The sequence below is a fragment of the Aulonocara sp. 'chitande type north' Nkhata Bay genome, linkage group LG18 (genome assembly GCF_057382095.1).
Source record: "Aulonocara sp. 'chitande type north' Nkhata Bay isolate Kocher_YH1m ecotype deep benthic linkage group LG18, A_spYH_male_GT1.1, whole genome shotgun sequence".
Classification (NCBI taxonomy): domain Eukaryota; kingdom Metazoa; phylum Chordata; class Actinopteri; order Cichliformes; family Cichlidae; genus Aulonocara; species Aulonocara sp. 'chitande type north' Nkhata Bay.
The window spans coordinates 9,491,213-9,510,455 of record NC_141361.1 but is presented as its reverse complement, the minus strand read 5'-3'; the positions used below and the strand labels follow the sequence as shown (position 1 = coordinate 9,510,455).

The 19,243-nt window shown below is 41.3% G+C and overlaps 1 protein-coding gene across 7 annotated transcripts in view; it reads left to right on the top strand.

Annotated features, from left to right (window-relative positions):
* The window catches only part of svilb (supervillin b), a 52,002-nt gene that overhangs the window by 14,633 nt on the left and 18,126 nt on the right, over window positions 1-19,243 (top strand). For 2 of the 7 annotated variants that reach the window (XM_086272572.1, XM_086272571.1), the window contains exons 8-19: window positions 1,755-3,050; window positions 3,459-3,629; window positions 3,814-3,851; window positions 3,968-4,029; window positions 4,176-4,312; window positions 4,531-4,626; window positions 6,179-6,470; window positions 7,402-7,467; window positions 8,920-9,631; window positions 13,545-14,061; window positions 16,841-16,973; window positions 18,274-18,327. In XM_086272572.1, coding sequence (XP_086128698.1) covers window positions 1,755-3,050; window positions 3,459-3,629; window positions 3,814-3,851; window positions 3,968-4,029; window positions 4,176-4,312; window positions 4,531-4,626; window positions 6,179-6,470; window positions 7,402-7,467; window positions 8,920-9,631; window positions 13,545-14,061; window positions 16,841-16,973; window positions 18,274-18,327 — 3,574 coding nt within the window. The remainder of the gene's footprint in view (window positions 1-1,754; window positions 3,051-3,458; window positions 3,630-3,813; window positions 3,852-3,967; window positions 4,030-4,175; window positions 4,313-4,530; window positions 4,627-6,178; window positions 6,471-7,401; window positions 7,468-8,919; window positions 9,632-13,544; window positions 14,062-16,840; window positions 16,974-18,273; window positions 18,328-19,243) is intronic. The other 5 variants (XM_086272578.1, XM_086272573.1, XM_086272574.1 and 2 more) reach the window with 4 other exon arrangements.

The window sequence follows — 19,243 nt, the reverse complement described above, 5'->3', positions numbered from 1 at the left end:
TTTCAACTGACAAACTTTAATTTCTAACATTTTTTAATTCAAAGATTTACCTAAAACCGCATCTCACACGATCAGTTTGAAATTTTCAGTTTGAAATAGGCACTAGATTTTGGCGAGCAGTTGATAAGTGTTAGTGAAACGGAGTTGATGGGGTGACAACATTTGAAAGCTCCAGACCCTGACCTGAGTCGGCCGCAGACCTACTGACTTGGCACTTGTCAGCAAGGCTGTACTCACATGCCCCCTCCTCAGGTTCTGGCCTGTTAGCATCTATGAAACTATATCTCAGTCTTACACTGAATCACTTACTTATAATGTTGTGGAATAAGGAGCTTACATTAATGATTTTAAAATGTTCTAAAATGGTTTTGTGAGGTAAACTGGTAGAAAACTGAAGTTTTATCTGAGTTTTGCTGTTAAAAAAGTGTGAAGACTTTGGCTATATGTGGATTTCTGGAGAGGACAGTGGCATAGATAAGAAATACAGCCAGTTTGCAAATAGCTGGTGAAATGATGAACACTAAAATTCTCAAATGAACACTCGAATGAATAAGTGAAATTAACAAGGTGTGGTATGACTTAGTCAGACCTTTCACCAGACTATTATGCATCACAGCACATCACAGCAACATCAAAAATAATGGTGCTTATTTGTAAAGTTTATTGGTTCTTTTAGGGCGCTTATTTTAATCACTTTTTCTTGAATGCACCCAAATGACTGTGACTTCTGTTTGTCCTTGTCAGCTGCTTATTCTAGCTGGTATTAGAGTACAAGAAGGACTCTTTTAGGTCTTTCATGCCATGTCAGATAAAGCAGAGGCACATCAATTATGTGTGGCTTAGTGGTGTACAATGAGATTAGTGCAACCTTTAGCTACCAAGGGTTATAAAGTTGTAGATAAAAATAGTTTGACTGACTTTTTTGGCATCGGAGAGAGAGAGGGACACTTGGATTCAAATTTAAACCTAGGACATGCTATACCTGAGAGCTGGAATTGGTCTTGTGATAGCCTCATGTTTGTGTTCTTTATGTCTGACATTGTCTAGTTGGAATTAATGGAATTGAAATTAGGTTTTGATGGGGTTTTTTCTTCAGACAATACAACGGTTGTCAGTTTATGTAATTATTTACCAAACTTTGTGTAAGGCAGATTTACTGGATGTGATTAAATAGTGCAGAATTTGGCAAGTATCCCCTTTGCACCTTTATATTGCACTGTTTCTGATTCAGATTTGTAATTTCACCATATATTACAAACTTACACAGAAAGAATTTTCTGTCAGTCTGACACAGCCTTTTTGATGTTAGATGTCCAGCTATGACCTTAAGGCCAAAGTGTATCAAGCCGGCCGCATGACCAGGAACAAGTTTATTTTATAGTTGACACTTTTGCATTCCTTGGGTCAGACTGTCAACACAAAGTGCCATCGTGTGGCAGATTTGGAAACATGCAGCTTCCCAAAAATTTAAATAAAGTTGAAGAGTTGCCAATTTTGATGGTGAAAGTGAAGGCGATCATCGCAAATTGTTAATGTGCATATGGAAGAGGGCCGGTCAGGTAGAGACAAACTTCAGAGTAAATTGGGTAAGGGCTTTAATTTCTATTTCTATTTATTTATTATTTATTTTTTAGTGGAACTCTGGATTACAACTTATATACCCTTGTGTTTGAGTTGAGTTTTGGGCTTAGAGGAAATAGTAGTTTCAAATTGAACTGGAAGCTCAGTTTCCCTTGTGCATTCCTTTTTCCAAGAATCCGAGTAAGGGAACGATTGTCCAGGGATGAAACTGTCAAGAGGCCTCCTGACTGCAGTCCTGATAGGCACCAGGATAACAGACATCGTATTCAAGGGAGCACAGCTCAATATACGCGACAGCATTCAGAACCCACCCAGCAAAGGACAGTTCCCCAGCCTCAGCACAGCCTAGGCTACCATCCGATTCATGGGCAAATACCCTACCCTACTTCGAACTCCGACTACCAACACTCTGGCCCTGCTATGGACTCTCAGCCCTATTTGGCCATGATTCCATTAGAACCAAGTGCCAGACCTTCTGAACCCCCTGAAGTACAACCACGAAGAAGAGTTAGTTCTGACCAAATCTATGCTGCCCATAGGGAGGCACGATTGGAAGCGAGGCAAGCCCTAAAGGAAGAAGTCCAAACAGAGGGCCTGTTAAAGAGCAGGAAAGCTGTGTTGCCCTCAGAGATACGGCGAAGGGAAAGGAGTGTGGATGACACACATAGGGGACGACATGAAGATGCAGACTGGCAGAACAAAAGTCCAGAACGAAGGAGGGCAAGTCGAGGTGAGGAAGACTGGGATTGGGAGAGACCAAGGGAGAGGGGGAGGGAGAGAAATGTTGAAAGGATCAGAGAATGGAGGAGAGAGCTTGGCCATGACGGCCTAGAGGAAAGAGCATTTAGATCATCGCAGCCCAGACAGCATCAATCCTCTGACCCTATATGCTATCAAGAGCCCCAAATTCAGCAAGCAGGGCCTCTAATGCATCAGCACCACAACAGACAGCATGCTGCACAACTTCAACAACAAGACCCGCAAATGCAACATAAGTATGACCACGTGAGACAGCAAGTGGAGAGTCAAAGACAACAACAGGCTCAAAGACAACAGGAGTTGGAGCTACAAAGACATAAGACTGTACGTCAACAGCAAGACTCCCAGGAGAAACAACATCCCCAAATACACCAGGAGTCTGAGCATCACAGGCAGCAGCAGCAGGCTCCATCTGGGCACCAGAGGCTTAACTCAGCCTACCTCCAGAAGGGCTCCTCTTTGCCTCAGGCCAGACACAGAAGCACGGAGATGAGTGGAGGGTCCAAACTCAAGACACGAACCCGCTCCATGTCAGATATAGGTATAAGCCAGCATGCTGTCCTGTATGGTATGGACATCGGCAGAGAGGCATCCAGGACCGGCCCTGCACCAGGAATGGCTAACGGGGAGACGGGCACCCTGGACACAAGGGTGTCAGTGGCACAGCTGCGACACTCTTATCTGGAAAATGCAAACCGGAAACCAGAATTGTAGGTCCACTGAGCATGGGCTCTGTGTTGCATTGCTAAATAACTGTCTAACAGTGCATTAATAAGCTGGTGCAAATAAATAATACAGTGGCAATCTGAGAAAATAATGGTGATGCATTTTATGTGGCATGGAAGGTGTGAAATACTGTTGTGTTTCATTACATTTCTGCAAACTGTTTTGACAGTTGGGTCACAGCTGCATGTTACCATCAAGTAACTGACCTTTATATTTGTGTTGCAGTTAGGTCTGTGTGTCTGCTTTTATTTTATTTTTTTTAACCCAAGTGCGTCTGAAGGTAATATGTTAAATTAAAAAAACAAGACCAACTATCTTTATTATTGGTTTAAATGTACTTTTCCTTTTTGTTGTCTTCGTCACACTTTCCAAATTCATCCATTCCTCCAAAGTGAGACTACTAAAGTAGATCTCTCAGCTGTGGAAGTAGATCCGTCTAGCAGCAGTGATCGGGACAGGGGTGTTCGCAGACCTCGGCGCTACATCACTCCAGGAGACAGTCGAATGTCGGAGAGGTTTAGGACCCAGCCCATCACATCTGCAGAGCGTTTGGAGTCTGATAGGTACAAGAGGAGGTTTCTGTACTAGGAACTCCTTATAACAAGTCCATTGACAAAGGAAAAAACACAGAATGGCATGAAAGAGCATGACTCTGCACCGGCCATAAGGTTATGGTCCCGTGGTCAAAAGATTAAATGAAATATGGTATAAATTCAGAGGAATGATGTATTTTTATGTCTTCTACAGGTCTCGTCTGAGCCCTTCACAACTACAGGATGCTGAAGGCGAGTACAGTCTATCAGAGAAAATGTATTTAGTTTAAAAACTGTTTAAGGAAATTTTCACAACTTTTGCAATATATAATTATGCATATAACATAATTCTTCCTTTTTAAAAGCAGATGAAGAAAAACTGGATGAGAGAGCTAAGATGAGTGTGGCTGCAAAGAGGTCTCTCTTCAGGGTAAATTATTCATAACACAGGATTAATGCTGTTAAACCGTTTTAAAATCATAGTTTCAAAAGCTGAAATTTGGCTTAGATCACCTTTGGTGAGTTATCTGAGTATACACGGAGGTTGAAACAGGTATACGTTTTGTTTTGATACAGGAACTTGAAAGAACATTGGAGGGTGGTGTTCCCAAACCACGCTCACGAAATGCGGCTGTAGAAAGACGTCTGAGAAGAGTTCAGGACCGCTCACACACACAGCCTGTCACCAACAAGGAGGTGGTCAATGCTTCAAGGTAGATGGGCATTTTGAAGCTTTTCTTTTCCTTTACTCCTTCCCTTCATTTTTAAAAGTCATTTCTCTGCTCCTATCTGTAATTTTCTGTGCCTCTCTTGTCTTTTTCTTCCTTTCTCTTTGACACATCTGAAGACACTTCTATTTCTGCCTTCCATCACCTTAATTTCACTGTTTTTTTCTGTATATATATATATATGTCCTTTTCTCCACTTTAAGTGATCCTGCCACATCTTCACAACCTCCGGTTTTCCACAGTAATCTAGATAATGTGTCCGGATCCAGAGTAGGCAGCACCAGTGTGACTAGCATCAGGTGGGCTCTGATGTTTTCCTGAGTGTACGTGTGATATTAATGTACTTAGTCAAACAACTCTGCTCAGACAAGTATATAAAGACTGGTGATGTGTAAAATATCTCCCTGGACCCAAAAGGGTGGATGCTGGGGTGGTGGATGGGTTGAAACAGAAGATGGTAACGCAGGGCAGCAGCATCGACATAAGGGAGAAATGGGATGTTTTCCAGCATAAAAATAAATTTATGAATTTTATAGAGAAGAGAGTGCGTTACAATGTATAGTAAAAAATTATATTTAGCACTGAAGGCATCTAGCCATTATGCTTGATTAAAAATAATAATAAAAAATACTCTTTAATAATGCACTTAGAGAATTGGGGTAATTTATAAACTGGAATAATTTATGTTATCCAAGAATTTACTGATATATTGGGGGTTCTTTTGGGTGCGTTCGTTCATAAAACAGTCCAAAAGCAGGAAAAGTCAGACGCAGGTAGTAAAATACAAATTGTCTTTAATAAGACATTAAGAGAAAAATGGCAATAAAACGTGCTATTGAGCTTTTCTGGATAAGTCCCAAATTAGGTTAGGAGGAGCAGGTCGACTTCAGTCCAAGAAGTAAACAAGAATAAAGAACAAAAGAGAGCAAAAAGATAGCCTGAAAAGCTGCACATGAACAACCCTTACATTTGCTTCAAGCAAATCCCTCCATTGAATGACATCCACACATATGAATTGGAGAGATCTGCATGATGTTTGTGCTCTAAATAAAGCTAAAACCCACAACCACACCTAGTTTCTAACTACCCTTTCCTATTTAATTTGCCATGTTGTTTGCGGTTAATAAATCTCCGTCTCCCTCTCCTGGTTGCAGTGCTGATGTGCTCATCCAGCTCACCTTACCTTGTTATTTCTGCCCCCCTCATGTCCTGCTTCTTTGCTGTCTGCACCTTATACGAGATAGAAGACACTGCTTACACAATAACTCATTCAGAACTTTAAACATTCAGTTTCCAAGCATCACTGCTTCTTGCAGTGATTTTCACATGCAGGTCACAAACCTCGGTGAAGGAAAAGGTTGCATATCACCAGAAAGGTTAAAGCGTGAGCTCACGTGTCTTGCAGTTTGTTTACCAGGCCAGGTTTAACTCAGCACACTACTGCAAACATTCAGCTGCATTATATGATTATCAGTCATCTGTGGGCTGATCTGCTTATGCCTCTGTTGCTGTGACTGTAATCTGACACAGCTGCCACAGCCATTTACTCATCAGGTAAACTTATAAAGTATATAAAAAGCAGACTTTAAGGATGCTGCTCTGCAGGTGGTTAAAGTATCAAAAAGCAAATTTGAAACTCTATAATAATGTTTTGTTGTTGTTTTTTTTTTTTTTAACAATTATTACTCTATTAACTCAAAGAAATATTTTTGTGTGCTTTCAGTGGCACAATTTTCCATTTAATCCAAGTCAAAGGCAGATATCACTGTAGTATAAAAATGTCCCAGGTTAAAGTAAACATTTATTTATTTTTTTAAATCAGTCACTGACATCCCTTTGTCTCTACCCCAGCATTCAGGGTTCCTCTCAGCCAGGCTCAACAGTCCAGGAGCAGGACAAGGAAAGCCAGGAGCACCAGAAACCAGCTCAGGCTTCCACTGCAGAGGTGGAGGTAAATGGCCAGGAAGGTGTCCCAGAGGAGCCAGACCTTTCCACGCTCAGTTTGTCTGAGAAAATGGCCCTGTTCAACCGCCTCGCCCATTCTACAGGCAAGACTGGTGAGGGGACTCGAGGGGACACCCGCCAGCGCAGAGCTAATGCTCGTTTTCAGACTCAACCTATCACCCAGGGAGAGGTGAAGAAGGTACAATAATTTCACCTTTTGCAATGTCAATATACAAAGATCCCTAACGACCACTACTACTTCTTCTACTTTTCTTCTAACATATATGAGCAAAGCTCTGTGCAATACATATGTTATAATTAGATTTGTTTTATTCAAAACTGACGTGGGATTAGACATAAAATAAGGCACAAAAATTGGTAGAAGTATATAGAAAAGAGACTGAAAGAAATAACATGAAAGACTGCAATGCTCAACAAAAAGTGCAAAGAAAGCAGAGAAAATTGGCTGAAAACAAACAAAGGGAACAATTACAACTAACAACAATGAAATTGTGTAAGTAGTGATAAAATGAATTGAATGATATTCTTGTTTATCACAAAAGCTCTAGAGTAAAAGCAAATTTCTGCAGGAGGTTAACAATTTTCTGATGTGCAGACAAAAGTGTAATTTAATTAGAATGAACAATAGATCATCTAGAGTTTCTTTGCTGTAAGATTTGTGAAAAACCTGCAAACATTTTACTTTTAGGTTACTTCCAGTGACTGCAGTGAGCACCACGAACAGTTTGCCTCAGTGCTTTAGCGACAGCTGACGTGGTTCTCTGTGCAGAGGGATGACTTTTACATAGCACAAAAAAGGTCACAGAGTTTATTTTGCACTTGTGTTTTTTTAAACTTTACTAGCCTCCATATGTCACAAATGACTAGAAGTCCACAAATGGGAGGCCTGACACAATTTTCATTTATCACATTAATGTTGTTGTTTCCAGAGCTACCCTGAATTTTATAATACTGTATATATTAGTAAGGGTGAAAAATGAAAACGTTCCTCCCCGGCATCCTCTGACAAAGATAACCTGACATCACGCTGAGATATTTTATAAAAGGTCGACTTTATCTCCACCATGTTCTCAGCAGTGAGTCATAGTCAATACCTGGTTTCCACACAGGAAGATGAGCTGGCAGTAACCTCTGCGGTGTGCAATGGTGACTTAGAGACCAGTCAGGAGGAACATGTAAGACCCCTGCTGCATTTGTGGAGCTTATGATTGGTTGCATTGAAAAATCCCGCCAGGACTGATCTGATCAGGTCCTGCTAGAAGCCAGTGTTTGTGTCTAGTGGCTTTTGGTGTCGGTTAAAAATGAATTTTATTTTGCCTCAATGTTAGATGTGTGTACTCTTTGCAAAACAGCATGTAATTAAAAGTTCCGGTTGAGTTTTTTTGTTATCTGTGGCTATGTTTTTTAATGGTTGCTGCTTCTGGGACATGCTTGTTCCCTGCATAACAAGCATGGGATATTCAAATGCAAGCAAATACAGCTCTTTAGTTTGTTTAGTCCTGAAGTAACTTCTGTTGCAAAAGAAATGCTTACCTGTGGATTTAGTATGTGGATAGATGTGATACTGAATGTGTACAAAATTTGGTGAGACCTTGAATTGCAAACAAAATCAGTGTGTTGTAGTGGTGTGGAGCTTTAGCATGTTATTGATGACTGGTTATTTCCGTAAATGTATAAGCTACCTGTGCTGGAGCACCTTGAGGAAGAGACATAAACTACACAATGTAGGAGATAACATCAATACAGCTTTGATGCACTTTTCTGGCTTTTAAAGTTTAATTCCTAACCACAGATGACATATTAAAGATAAACTGCATAGTGTAGTGCTTTACACTTTGGCCTAACAAGTGAAAGAGCCTCAGGTTGTTCCCAGCAGGAGACAAAAACTCTTGGCTGTTGTGTCAGGAAGTCATCGGGAAAGTGTGTACTTGCGGTTGGCTGTCTTTTATATACAGTGTGTGTTTCTAACTAATCCTTTGACTGACTCTTGTTTGAAAGATTCAAATCAAGTGTCAAATTTTAAATCCAGCTTTATTTTTTAGCTCATCATGCTCCAGTACTTTAAAGTATTAGGGTGTCTGTATTCATTAACTTCTTGTTGCTCAAGAATTTCAGGTGCATTTTAATTCAATTCAATTTTATTTATACAACTCCAAATCACAACAATGGTTGAGGTGCTTTAAATTGTGAGGTAAAGACCCTACACTGCACTGATCACTCCATGATGCCACACTGGTTAACAAAAATGGAAGTATGAACCTAATTAAAAGGAAATTACTGAGCTGTGTTTAAGTATGACGACGTGGCTAAGATGTATATTATCAGGTAATTGTGTGAATGACAGCTACTGCTGTGGCTTCAGTTGTGCTGTGATTGCTGCTTTCCTTCCTCTCAACAGTCCACATGTTTCTTCCCTACCTTTTGGCCTCTTTGCCATCCCGTCGTCTGTCTGTTCACCATCACATCCACATAGGCCTACGTTCTGCAACCTGTCCCTCCATTGAGTTCTAATTTGTCTGCTTTAATTGTATTCACGTCCTCCGCCCTTCATATCGATCCCTTCACCTCTTCTGTTGTTCTGTCTTTTGTGTCCCGACTTTCTCACACGACTCCTGCTGTTCTTGCAGCTGAAAAATAGCGGCGAGATCAAACTGGAGCCCCTGTCAGCCTCCCTGGTTCGATCGGTGGCAGCTGTCACCTCCCAGGCCTCCATCGCCATGGTAACCAAGGCGTCAGGCAGCATTGCCGGTGATGATGATGGTCTCCGTTTAGAGAAGTCCACTGCCGTCACCTACATCCCTGCCCAACAACAGGCTTCCAGTAGCAACAGCATTCACCAGGAGAGGGCGCCGAAGTACTTCTCCATGACCCAGAGTGGGGACCCAGGCCACCCAGAGTCTGAGCTCAACTCCTCCCCTCATCCCTTCCCTGAGAGCCAGGAGAAATTTGGGGCCCCTCCTGCTCCCACCTCCTCAACTGATCACAGGCAGGAGGAGGAGAGCCGGAGAGCACCGAAAGAGGAGGAGGTGAGGCAAAGACAGCAGGGAGGAGCCAGAGAAGCCGGCCAAGGCAGCAGCATTAAGGGTAAGCGGCACTCCCCCGACAGGGACAGAGACGACAGGCAGCAGCATCCCCGGCTTCAGCACTTTGCCGAGCCCTCTTTGTGGGGGGGCGAGTCAGAGTCTCTGCCCAGCTGGAGAGCCGCAGACGGAGACTCCCACGAGAACAGAGACAGAGCAGAGGGAGGAGGACGAGGAAAAGGAGGCTACCTGAGGGAGGCTGCAGCAGCGCACAGTTCCTCCACACATGAGCAGGAGAGAGGCAGTGGCCCGGTCTCAGGTAGGAAGCTTCTCTGCTGATTATAACATAAAGAGATGGAGATAATTGGGGTGATGGGTGGGTGGGTGGGGGCAGGGGGTGGGGGGATTGAGAGAAGGATGGACAAAGATATAAAAATAGAAGGGGCAAAAAGAAAAGACAAAATGGAAATGACAAAAAGACAGAAGGAGAAATGTCTGGGGAAGGGGCTGCTCTCATTATCCTCATTGTCTCATGCAGCATGCTCCCACGCATGATTGGTTTTTGCTGGCTGCACACACACTTGTCCCAGCTGGGGGTGTTTGATTTGGCTGATACAGAAAGAGAGAGGGAGAGGCGTCTGAGACTGCATCTAATTAGCATATTTTTCCATGAATTTACCTCGTGGCTTCTTTGTCTGGAAAGAGGAAGCCCTTTCCTAACATGCTGTTGATCAGCTAAGATTTTTATATAGAACTGTCTCTCCTCACTGCTGTGGCCTCTACAGGGGCTGTCATCCCTTTTGCACCACATTACGCCTGTGGCTTAGCTGTGCACATGCTACAGTAAAATAGGCCTGACCTGTTTTTATGTACTAATGCACAGAGTGTCCAGGGGTGGTCCTTTCCCATGCATGCACACAAACAGTACATGCAGAGATGAAAGCCCTCATTGAGAGAGTGCAGAGCAATTGTTGGACACTTAAATAAAGCAGGTAGAGGACAAGAGGGACACAATGGAAGGCTTGTCTGCAGGCTATAGCCTTATTTACTTCTGCATGAGTAAATCTTCACTATAGTAAGATCCTTTATACGAGCTTATCATGATTCACTGGGGAAATACCACAACATGCCTAAAAGCCTTAATAAGACACATGTTAAGCCTACTGTGTAGTTGTCCTTCTGACTGTGGCCAGAGTTTTTCACCATACTGTGAGGTATCTCCACAGTATATTTAATACACATTAAGTGGGGATAGTCTGGGATTCCTCCCTGCAGGAAATCCTGATCATCTCACACTTTACTTTCTATGCAGCATTTTTATTTTCTGTATCAGTATAGTGGACATTTTTTAAAAGAAACAGAAAACTGCACTGTAATGCAGCGAGGCTCTCTGGTATTCTGTGCTGCTTTCAAAAATATTTCCAGTGTAATATTATTCCTGCTATCCCTGCTGAGTCAACATACATATAGATTTACTTTGCTGCCCTCCTAACTTTGCCTCGCTCCAGAGAGTGTAATGAACTAACAGTGTCATATCAGGTTTTTCTGTTTTTGTTTGCCCAAAGGGCCATTTGTCACCTGCTCACATTAATAATTACGTTTCTTTTAATAGCTCAGATACCCATGTTCAAAACTTTGTGCACACTTTAAAGTATGTCAAGTATATCTGTGCTTTCAGGTGATTCAGAGGATATTCGTGTGCATCTCAGATATGTTTCTGAGGGTGAAAACACAGGCAGGCAGAAAGATAAGATAGCACACTAGCAACAAAACATATTCAAAAAGTTGCTCAAAGCTTCTTCTTCTTACATATAACTTGCAGAGTAACAAGTTAACAAAAGCATTTTTCATTGGTGGGAAAAATGTTTTTGCTCAAAATATTGAGGTGAACGTGTCTTCTAACGTCTGCAACTATGTGACTCGAACTTAAATCCGACAAAATCGTTTCCCTGTGTGCATGCATGCATTTCACGGAGTTGGTGCACAAACAGATATATGGTAACCTCATCTTCGTGTTTAGTAACACATGAATCCATTTCCAGATAATTATCGGAGTATTTACACTGTGATTGTTTGCAAAAAAGGGTTCTTTCAAAAAAATGCTTCAGGAACGTTTTGATATATTCAAATTTATAAGAGACAAACAAAATTATAATCAGTTCAGTGAAAAGAACAATGTGGTCATTTCCAATAAACCCAGCGCTAAAATATCAGATGGAGCTTCCCTAAATTCATCAGCCAACAAACAAAAAGTGAAAGGTAGATTTTAAAGAGCCTTTAAACTAATGCTACACCCACACAGTGTGTTTTAAAAGTTGACTTTGACTTTTCTGTTAGTTTAATTTAGTTTTACCTTTTAGGGCTCCTGCATCCATGCTAATATGTTTTTACTTCAAAACACTGCTAACATCTACACTGTTTCACCACATTAACACCAATTAAGGTGGGACTATTGAAAATACTGCTGAACCAGATGTAGTTTGAAAAGTCTTAGTTCAAGATATAGACTGTATATAAAAGTTGAACATAGAAATGCTTTAATTCTTGCCTTTGGTTGGAAAAAGAAATCTGAGAACGTAGAAGTCTGAAAAGATGAAAGGTGTAATGTTGTATTTCAGGCTGTTGAAAAGATTTGAATTTTACCCAGTTCCCAAACAGATCCATGTTCACTCCCACTCAGCAATTTTCTGTTGAAAAGAGTTACTAAAAACTTCTAAATGGTAACCATTGTATATATAAAGTATAAAAAAATTTGCATGCCATTTATTGTAAAACCAAAAATTGTTTGCACGGACAGGGATGAAGTGGTAAACAGTGTCATCTCACAGCAAGCTCATCTGAGGAATTTCCAGAGGTATCATATCCTCTCAGATTTTAAACAAGTGTAATCACAGTGGGACATATTTTCCATATTTTCACATCTGGAAAAGTTATCTTTTTAATATTTTTTCAACAGGTTTTGATGGAAGGCCTGTGGCACATAATCTTTTATGTAAATATCTGTAATTTTGATCAGTTAATATTAGGGATGGGTACCGGTGTCCGGTGCCATGATGGCACCGGTTCTGACATAAACGGTAGTAACCAGACCGAAAAGCAGCGCACATTTCGGTGCTTTATTTCGGTGCTTTTTTTTCCTGAGCTGTGATACACTTTTAGCCAATCATTTTACGTTTCCGAGGATAGTAGGCGGGGCCAGGTACGTACGTTCTGTTAGAGCAGAGCCACAGATTAAAAATGCCCAAGGCGAAGCGGTCAAAATTCTGGCTGTACTTCATAGCAAAATATGCAAACTCAGCAGCCTGCAACAAGTGCTTTAAGCTGATACTGTGATACTGTCAAAGGAGGTAACACCAAGAATCCGATTAAACAGCTGGCGACGCATAGCGTTTTTTTTAAAGCCCAGAAATGCGCCGTATTTGATAGCTTGCTGCGAGACCTCACACCGTGCACGTCGGGTGGGTTGCCAGTTATCGGACCCGGAGCAACATCCCCCAAAAACCCGAAGAATACAGTCCTGGCCCCTAGCTCTGCCAGTGTAGCAGAAATGATGAGGATGATGATGGCAGCAGTAGCAGCCGTTCTTCTCTGCATGAGTAGCTTCATGTTGTTCGTGTGTAATTTACGTTGCGTACGCTAACCACGTTATTACATTAATGCATGTAAGGTGAACTAGCAAACACCATCATAGCTACATGCGGCTGTCCTCTTGTTTGATGGCAGATGCTCCCTTCACCCTGGCCAAAAAGGCTAAAATGACCAAAGAAAAAGTGGGAAACAGCTAAACATGAGAGGTTTTGGACAAAGTTTGTGTTTTTTCCATTGTTTAAGCACTGCTTCCAGCCAAGAGTGATGCCATATATGCCACATAGTTGCAGAAAAGGCACACATTGTTATCTTTTTACAAAAAAAAACAGCTGAACATGAGAGGTTTTTGGACAAAGTTTGTGTTGTTTCCATTGATTAAGCACTGCTTCCAGCCAAGAGTGATGCCATATATGCCACATAGCTGCAGAAAAGGCTAACATTGTTATCTTTTTACAAAAAAAACCAGCTGAACATGAGAGGTTTTTGGACCAATTTTGTGTTCTCCGTTCTTTAAGCACCGGTTCGAGCACCGTTTAAGCACCGGCACCGTTTCAAAAGTACCGATTTGGCACCGGTATTGGATAAAACCTAAACGATACCCATCCCTAGTTAATATACACTATTGCATTCTATTTTTCTCCCAGATGTGCCGGATCATCACGCGTCACTGAGGCCACTGATAGCTAAAGTGTCATCCAGGACTGTGTCTCACGTTTCAAGCAGCCAACAGCAGCAGAAGACCGTCATTCAGCCTCCCCAGACCCTCCCTAAACCTTTCACACAGCAGTCTCCTCCAAACCAACCCAAACCTCCGTCATACATCGAGCCCCAGCCGTACTCCCAGGCCCCACCAACATATCCCAAGCCTTTCAATCACTCGCCACAAACCCAGCCCAAACCTCAGGGATTCGTCCAACCTCTCCCTAAGCCTTACCAGCAGACAGCACCGCAGCCTCAGCTCAAACCCCAGGTGCCTCCTCAGACCCCCCCCAAACCTCAGTCCTTGCCCCAGGCGCTCATCAAGTTCCAGTCCCTGCCCCTGGAACACATCGAGGACTTGGGCAGACACAGTGATCATTCTGGGGACCTGCTGTCCCCCACAGAGTCCGGAGACCAGCTGTCTGACGGCATGTCCAGCAAACAGATGTCCATAAAGGAGAGGTGAGTGACAGCTGAAGGTTTCATCTAGTGCAGATTTACTTATAGATTTATTTATTTGTTGTAGATGTAAAAGCAGAGGGGGAAAAAAGATGTAGAGGATATGATTAAAATGTCCAAAACAACACCCAAAAGCAAATTAGTACTCAATTCCAAAATTACGATTTGTGGTCTCTGGAAGGTGCTGCTCCTCATAACGACAAAACTCTATGGTGGTAATCCCTCAGAGCGCTTATTTGGGCAGCTGTTTTGGAGATAAAAAACATGCTCAGGTTTGAGAAACAATATCTGGTATAAAATGCGAAGTCTATTGCTGCCGTGTTTGTTGTTATGCCTCATTATGTCTAGTGAAATTGGTTCAGTAACCATACAAAACCATTTTTTCACATAAATTAAATAAGTGCAGTGTAACCAAAAGACCTGAAACTAATTTTTTTCTGAATATAAATACCTTCAAAGGCTTTGCTGCCAAACATGGAATACAAACAATGGCACGCATGACCGTGACTGGGATCCTTTAGGTGAATGAAAATTCACAAAGAAAATAATTCTTTAAAGCTTGTAGCCTAGCAACACTGGCTAGGCTACAAAGTGGATTCACAAGTTCTGGATCCAATCAGAGTTCGGCTCTTTACAAGGTGTAAAATTAAATGCCAGCAAAGATCAGATTTTGATTCTTTTCTGCTGGCTGAGTCAAAAAAGCCAAAGCTTGCTAACATTGTAGTGTTGCACCTGATAAGACTGTGTGTCCTTCACTGCCGTATATAGGTTTGTTTAACTCTTTCACATCCATGGAGGTGGGAGAGATTCATTATTAGCATCACTGTGTTTCACAGCTGGCAGAGAGCTGAGTGGACTGTTAGAGTCCCCTGAGAGTTTGCACATTCCTCCTAATGCCCTCATTTCTGCCCTGTCCAGACAAGGAGAGGAGATTATGACATACTTTCCTTTACCCCTCAGCCATTCGTTATCAGGGCTCCTCATGCAGTCTTTGGAGGCCTTTGTTACAGTTTTTCTCGATTGCTTAAACACATTTCTTGAAACTATGCCTTGTATTTTCAAAACAGTAAACACAAATCCATAACTTCTCACCCAATTTCCCAAACATCGTATTGTCAGGTCAAAATGAAGCTCTATACTCAAAACCATTTGCTCTTGCTGAAAAACCAAACTTTGACTACAGACATCACACACACGGCCTCAAAAACACATGCACGACAACATAGTCGTACACATTGGTGCAATAAATGTAAAACAGTATTCCCAAAACTGGCAAGTTATGTTGCTTGTGGTTCTTCCCCTCAAAAACCTTTTCACATGATGAACACAAAAGACGCAACCAATGTACATACAGTGGGACATTTTTATTCCTGTACCATACAGTACAATACACACCAAAAACATTATTCAACCTCAGCATCCTGTCTTTGGTTTGAGTCAGGCCAGAGAATCTCATTGACATAACAAGCTATATTGGCCCTAGCTAGGCAGCGGGGGTAAAATCCTCTTGCATGCCTGATCCACCCCTGGCATGCATCTACTGATATGTCTAGGCAGGCGTCTTTCATGGCCTGGAGGAGGACATAAGGTGTTGTACACCTTCCACTGCCTTGCCGAAAATACCTCCTCTATCAGGTTTAGAAAGGGAGAGTATGCAGGCAGAAAGATGTTAGAAAACCTTGGGTTATTGGTAAACCAGTCATGAACCATAGCAGCGTGATGGAAGCTGACGTTATCCCAAACAACAACGTAGTGAGGCTGCTCTGGCTGTGCTGGTTACCTGCAGTCCCGCTGAAACATATGTTGTCTCAGACCATCAAGAAAAGCAAGGAGAAGCATAGTGTTATAGGGTCCTAGAATCAGATGGCGGTGGAGTACCCCTCGTTGGCTGATAGCTGCGCACATAGTGACATTCCTTCCACGCTTATCAGGGACATTTACAATAGCCCAATAACCAATTATGTTCCTCCACCTTCTCCACCTCCTCCTCCCTGGTGTCCTAGACCACCTTCTCCTACTGCTCCTGGACCTCTTCCTTTGCATGTCTTTGGATCCATTGTTTCAAACCTGAATGAGCTGACTTGGGCCCTTTTGTTTATCCATTAAAGTTTCTGATTGGTGTGTGATACATTTTGACTCATAGTGTTTCCACTTCGTTAACTATGTGCTATTTGAGCTAAAGCTGTGCTGATGTGAGTTAATTGACTGCTAGTGCTTTCTAAGTGACCACATGGTGTAAGCACTGACAAATGTAGGGATTTGTGTGTAGTTTTACAGTTCACCACATCTGACTCATGTGGTAAAGCAGGGGCATCGTGTTTATAGTTCAGGGAAATGGGTGTGCTTCTTGGAAAGTGGCATTAAAATTTGAAATTTGGGTTCACAAGATTGGTTATAGTTTTTAAGCAATCGAGAAAAACTGTGATAGTTGTGTTTGCAGCAAAAGGTCTCTGGTCTGGATTTTCTCCCTTGAAAGGATTTCTTTCCTATGATTTGAACTAAAAGCACAAATATGTAAAACATATTTATATATAAATTTGAAAAGCACCATTATCTCAATATTTTTATTTCCATGTATTTTTATATTGTCATTTTGTACACATATATGGATTTAGCCATCGTAAACGTGGAGGTTACCCATTGGCTTCTGGACTTTGGCCCTAAGAATTTTACAAGGCACTGTCCAATGACAGAACACAGATTTTTTTTAAAAATAAGTATAGGATATTAATTAAAAGCCTAATTTTTGCCTGTTAAAAGATTATCTCTTGTCTTATGTCAGAGTGGCACTGCTGAAGAAGAGTGGTGAGGAGGACTGGAGGAACAGGATCAATAAGAAACAGGAAGTGGTTAAAGTGGCATCCACTGAGCAGCCAGCTCAGCCATGGGAAACAGATCAGACCAGCCAGAAGAAGGTTAGTCTTTACTGTGTATACAGTATAACAACTGTGAAGCCTCACTGTGGTCACATTTAGAGTGAGTCATATTTGATTTGGCAAATTTAAACCTAAGCTAAAGAAGAAAGTACCAAACAAAATGTAGCTTTAAAAAAAAAAAAATTATAGTGAAAATTAAATCTCTCTTTCCAGTATCCAGCATTAAAATAAATTATCATTTATGCAGTTAACACTTTTGTGATTATATTTATTAATTTATTTGATTAAGTCAGACCCATTAACTAACTGTGCGGCTGACTTGCAGTTTTGTCGTGCTTCCCAGATACACTGGGCTGGTTCTTGCGCACTGTATGTAGAGAAACTGCACTAAAACCTGTCTCCTCGCATAAATGTTTGTGGTTTCTACATCGCTGTGAATAAAACTGTGTGTGCTCAAATATGACTGGCAGGTCATTCTCCACGGATTACATTTCCTGGAGATTTAAGTAAAGTGGGCACAGGTTTCTCGCTTGAGTTCCAACAGATTGTGGTTTAAAACAACATTTGTCTTAAATGTTTGCAGAAAATGTCATGACATGACCAATATAAATGAAACCAAATAATAGGAATAAATTTAATCCCCTGTTTCAGAAAAGTGTTATATCCGCTTTTCATTTAGCTTCAGGTATATTTTTACAGAGCCTTTGCTCTAACAGTTTTTGTTAAACATAGTAAACACCAGTGCCTCATTTCCCTCCCCATCCTTCATCGTTACCATGCCAGCTTCTGCCCCCCCTCTCTTTCAGTTAAGTGCTCCTTTTCATTTCATTCCCTTTAGCCCATCTGTTGTTTGAGCGCAGTGGTGTCCGACCAGCGTGGCATCCAGCCCTCAGACAGCAAACACTAAATCATACGCCTCGTTCTGCTTGTAGAATTAGCAGTCTGGGCTATTACAAATGAATTTTAACACAATCGGGGAAGCTTCAGGCTAAGTTTGACTTAAACCTCGAGAAGTAATACTTGAAAGCTTATCTGACAGAAAGAGTTATTTTGGGAATCTCTTATAAGTATTTATGCATCTCTGTTGGCTTAAACAGCAGCTAGAAAGACATTTATAAGCTCAAAGAAGTTCTAATTTTGGGATTTGGGACTAGGGCACTTTAAAGGACTCCTTTCCTGCAGCTCGTACACTCAAAATTAGTATTCTGTGAGTTGAAACCGCCTGCCTAAACGCTGGATGCTAATCCTTAAGGCGATCTCGCCCCTAAAACCCATTAGCAACAATAGCAGTAGCCCCCCCTCACTCTGACGTGTACTTCCCCTGTGTTTAACCCCTCAGGAGGAAGGGGTGGTTGTTCAGGACTCCTCTCTGTCTGTGTCTGAACAGCTGTGGGTAAGACCTGTTGGTTATTAGCTTGGCGTGGGATCTCTGTTTTCCTGTCACAGTTTTGTTTGGATGTTGTGCGAGGCTGCTTTTTGCTTTTCCTGAATCTGCTGGTCTGTCGATGTTCTAACAACATCTAATATTTAACATTTAACACATGGTCTTAATACTAGATTATATAAACTCATTGGGGCTCTAAATATTTTAATTAAGCACTTCTTAAGTAAAGTGCTCATGCTCAGAAATACTATAGCATTTGATGAGCAATCACGAGTTCACTTTGCACAAGTCACATCTCCACAGGTTGGCTAAGAAACTGCTTTAAATGCCAATATATTATATTTAACGAACCATGGTATGAAGATATGTGGCTTATTATATTTTTTGAGTTTGAAATAAAATACACTGTGAATGTCTTTTATAGTTTTGTATTTTGTTGTAAAATTTAAAAATAATTCCCGCAACTCGTAGCCACCATTGTTGTTAAGATTGTAGTGTTTGGTTGCAATTTTTGTTTCCTTCTATGACATGGACATGTTTGATATTCAACCTTTTTTACAACCTTTTTTATTTAAACCTGAAAATAGTTTAACAAGGAAAGCAAAGAAGAAAACATAATGGGCGTTAGTCAAACTGTATATCACAATGATGATGTTCACAGAGGCGATACGAAGAGAATACGGAAATATCTGTGTTTGTGCAGCATAGCTCCTCTTTGCCGATCTAGAAGACGGCAGTTTTATATATTCTGATTTTCTCGATCGATTCCATTAGCAATAATTTGTATTTAATGTTTGTTGCCCTTTTGGAAATTCTATTTGTGTCTTGTGGCAACTGTCAAACAAGTATAACAACATTTAACAATAAAGAAACCACTGTTACGCACATTAAAAACCTTAGAAAAACAAAAGAAAGTGCTGCAGTA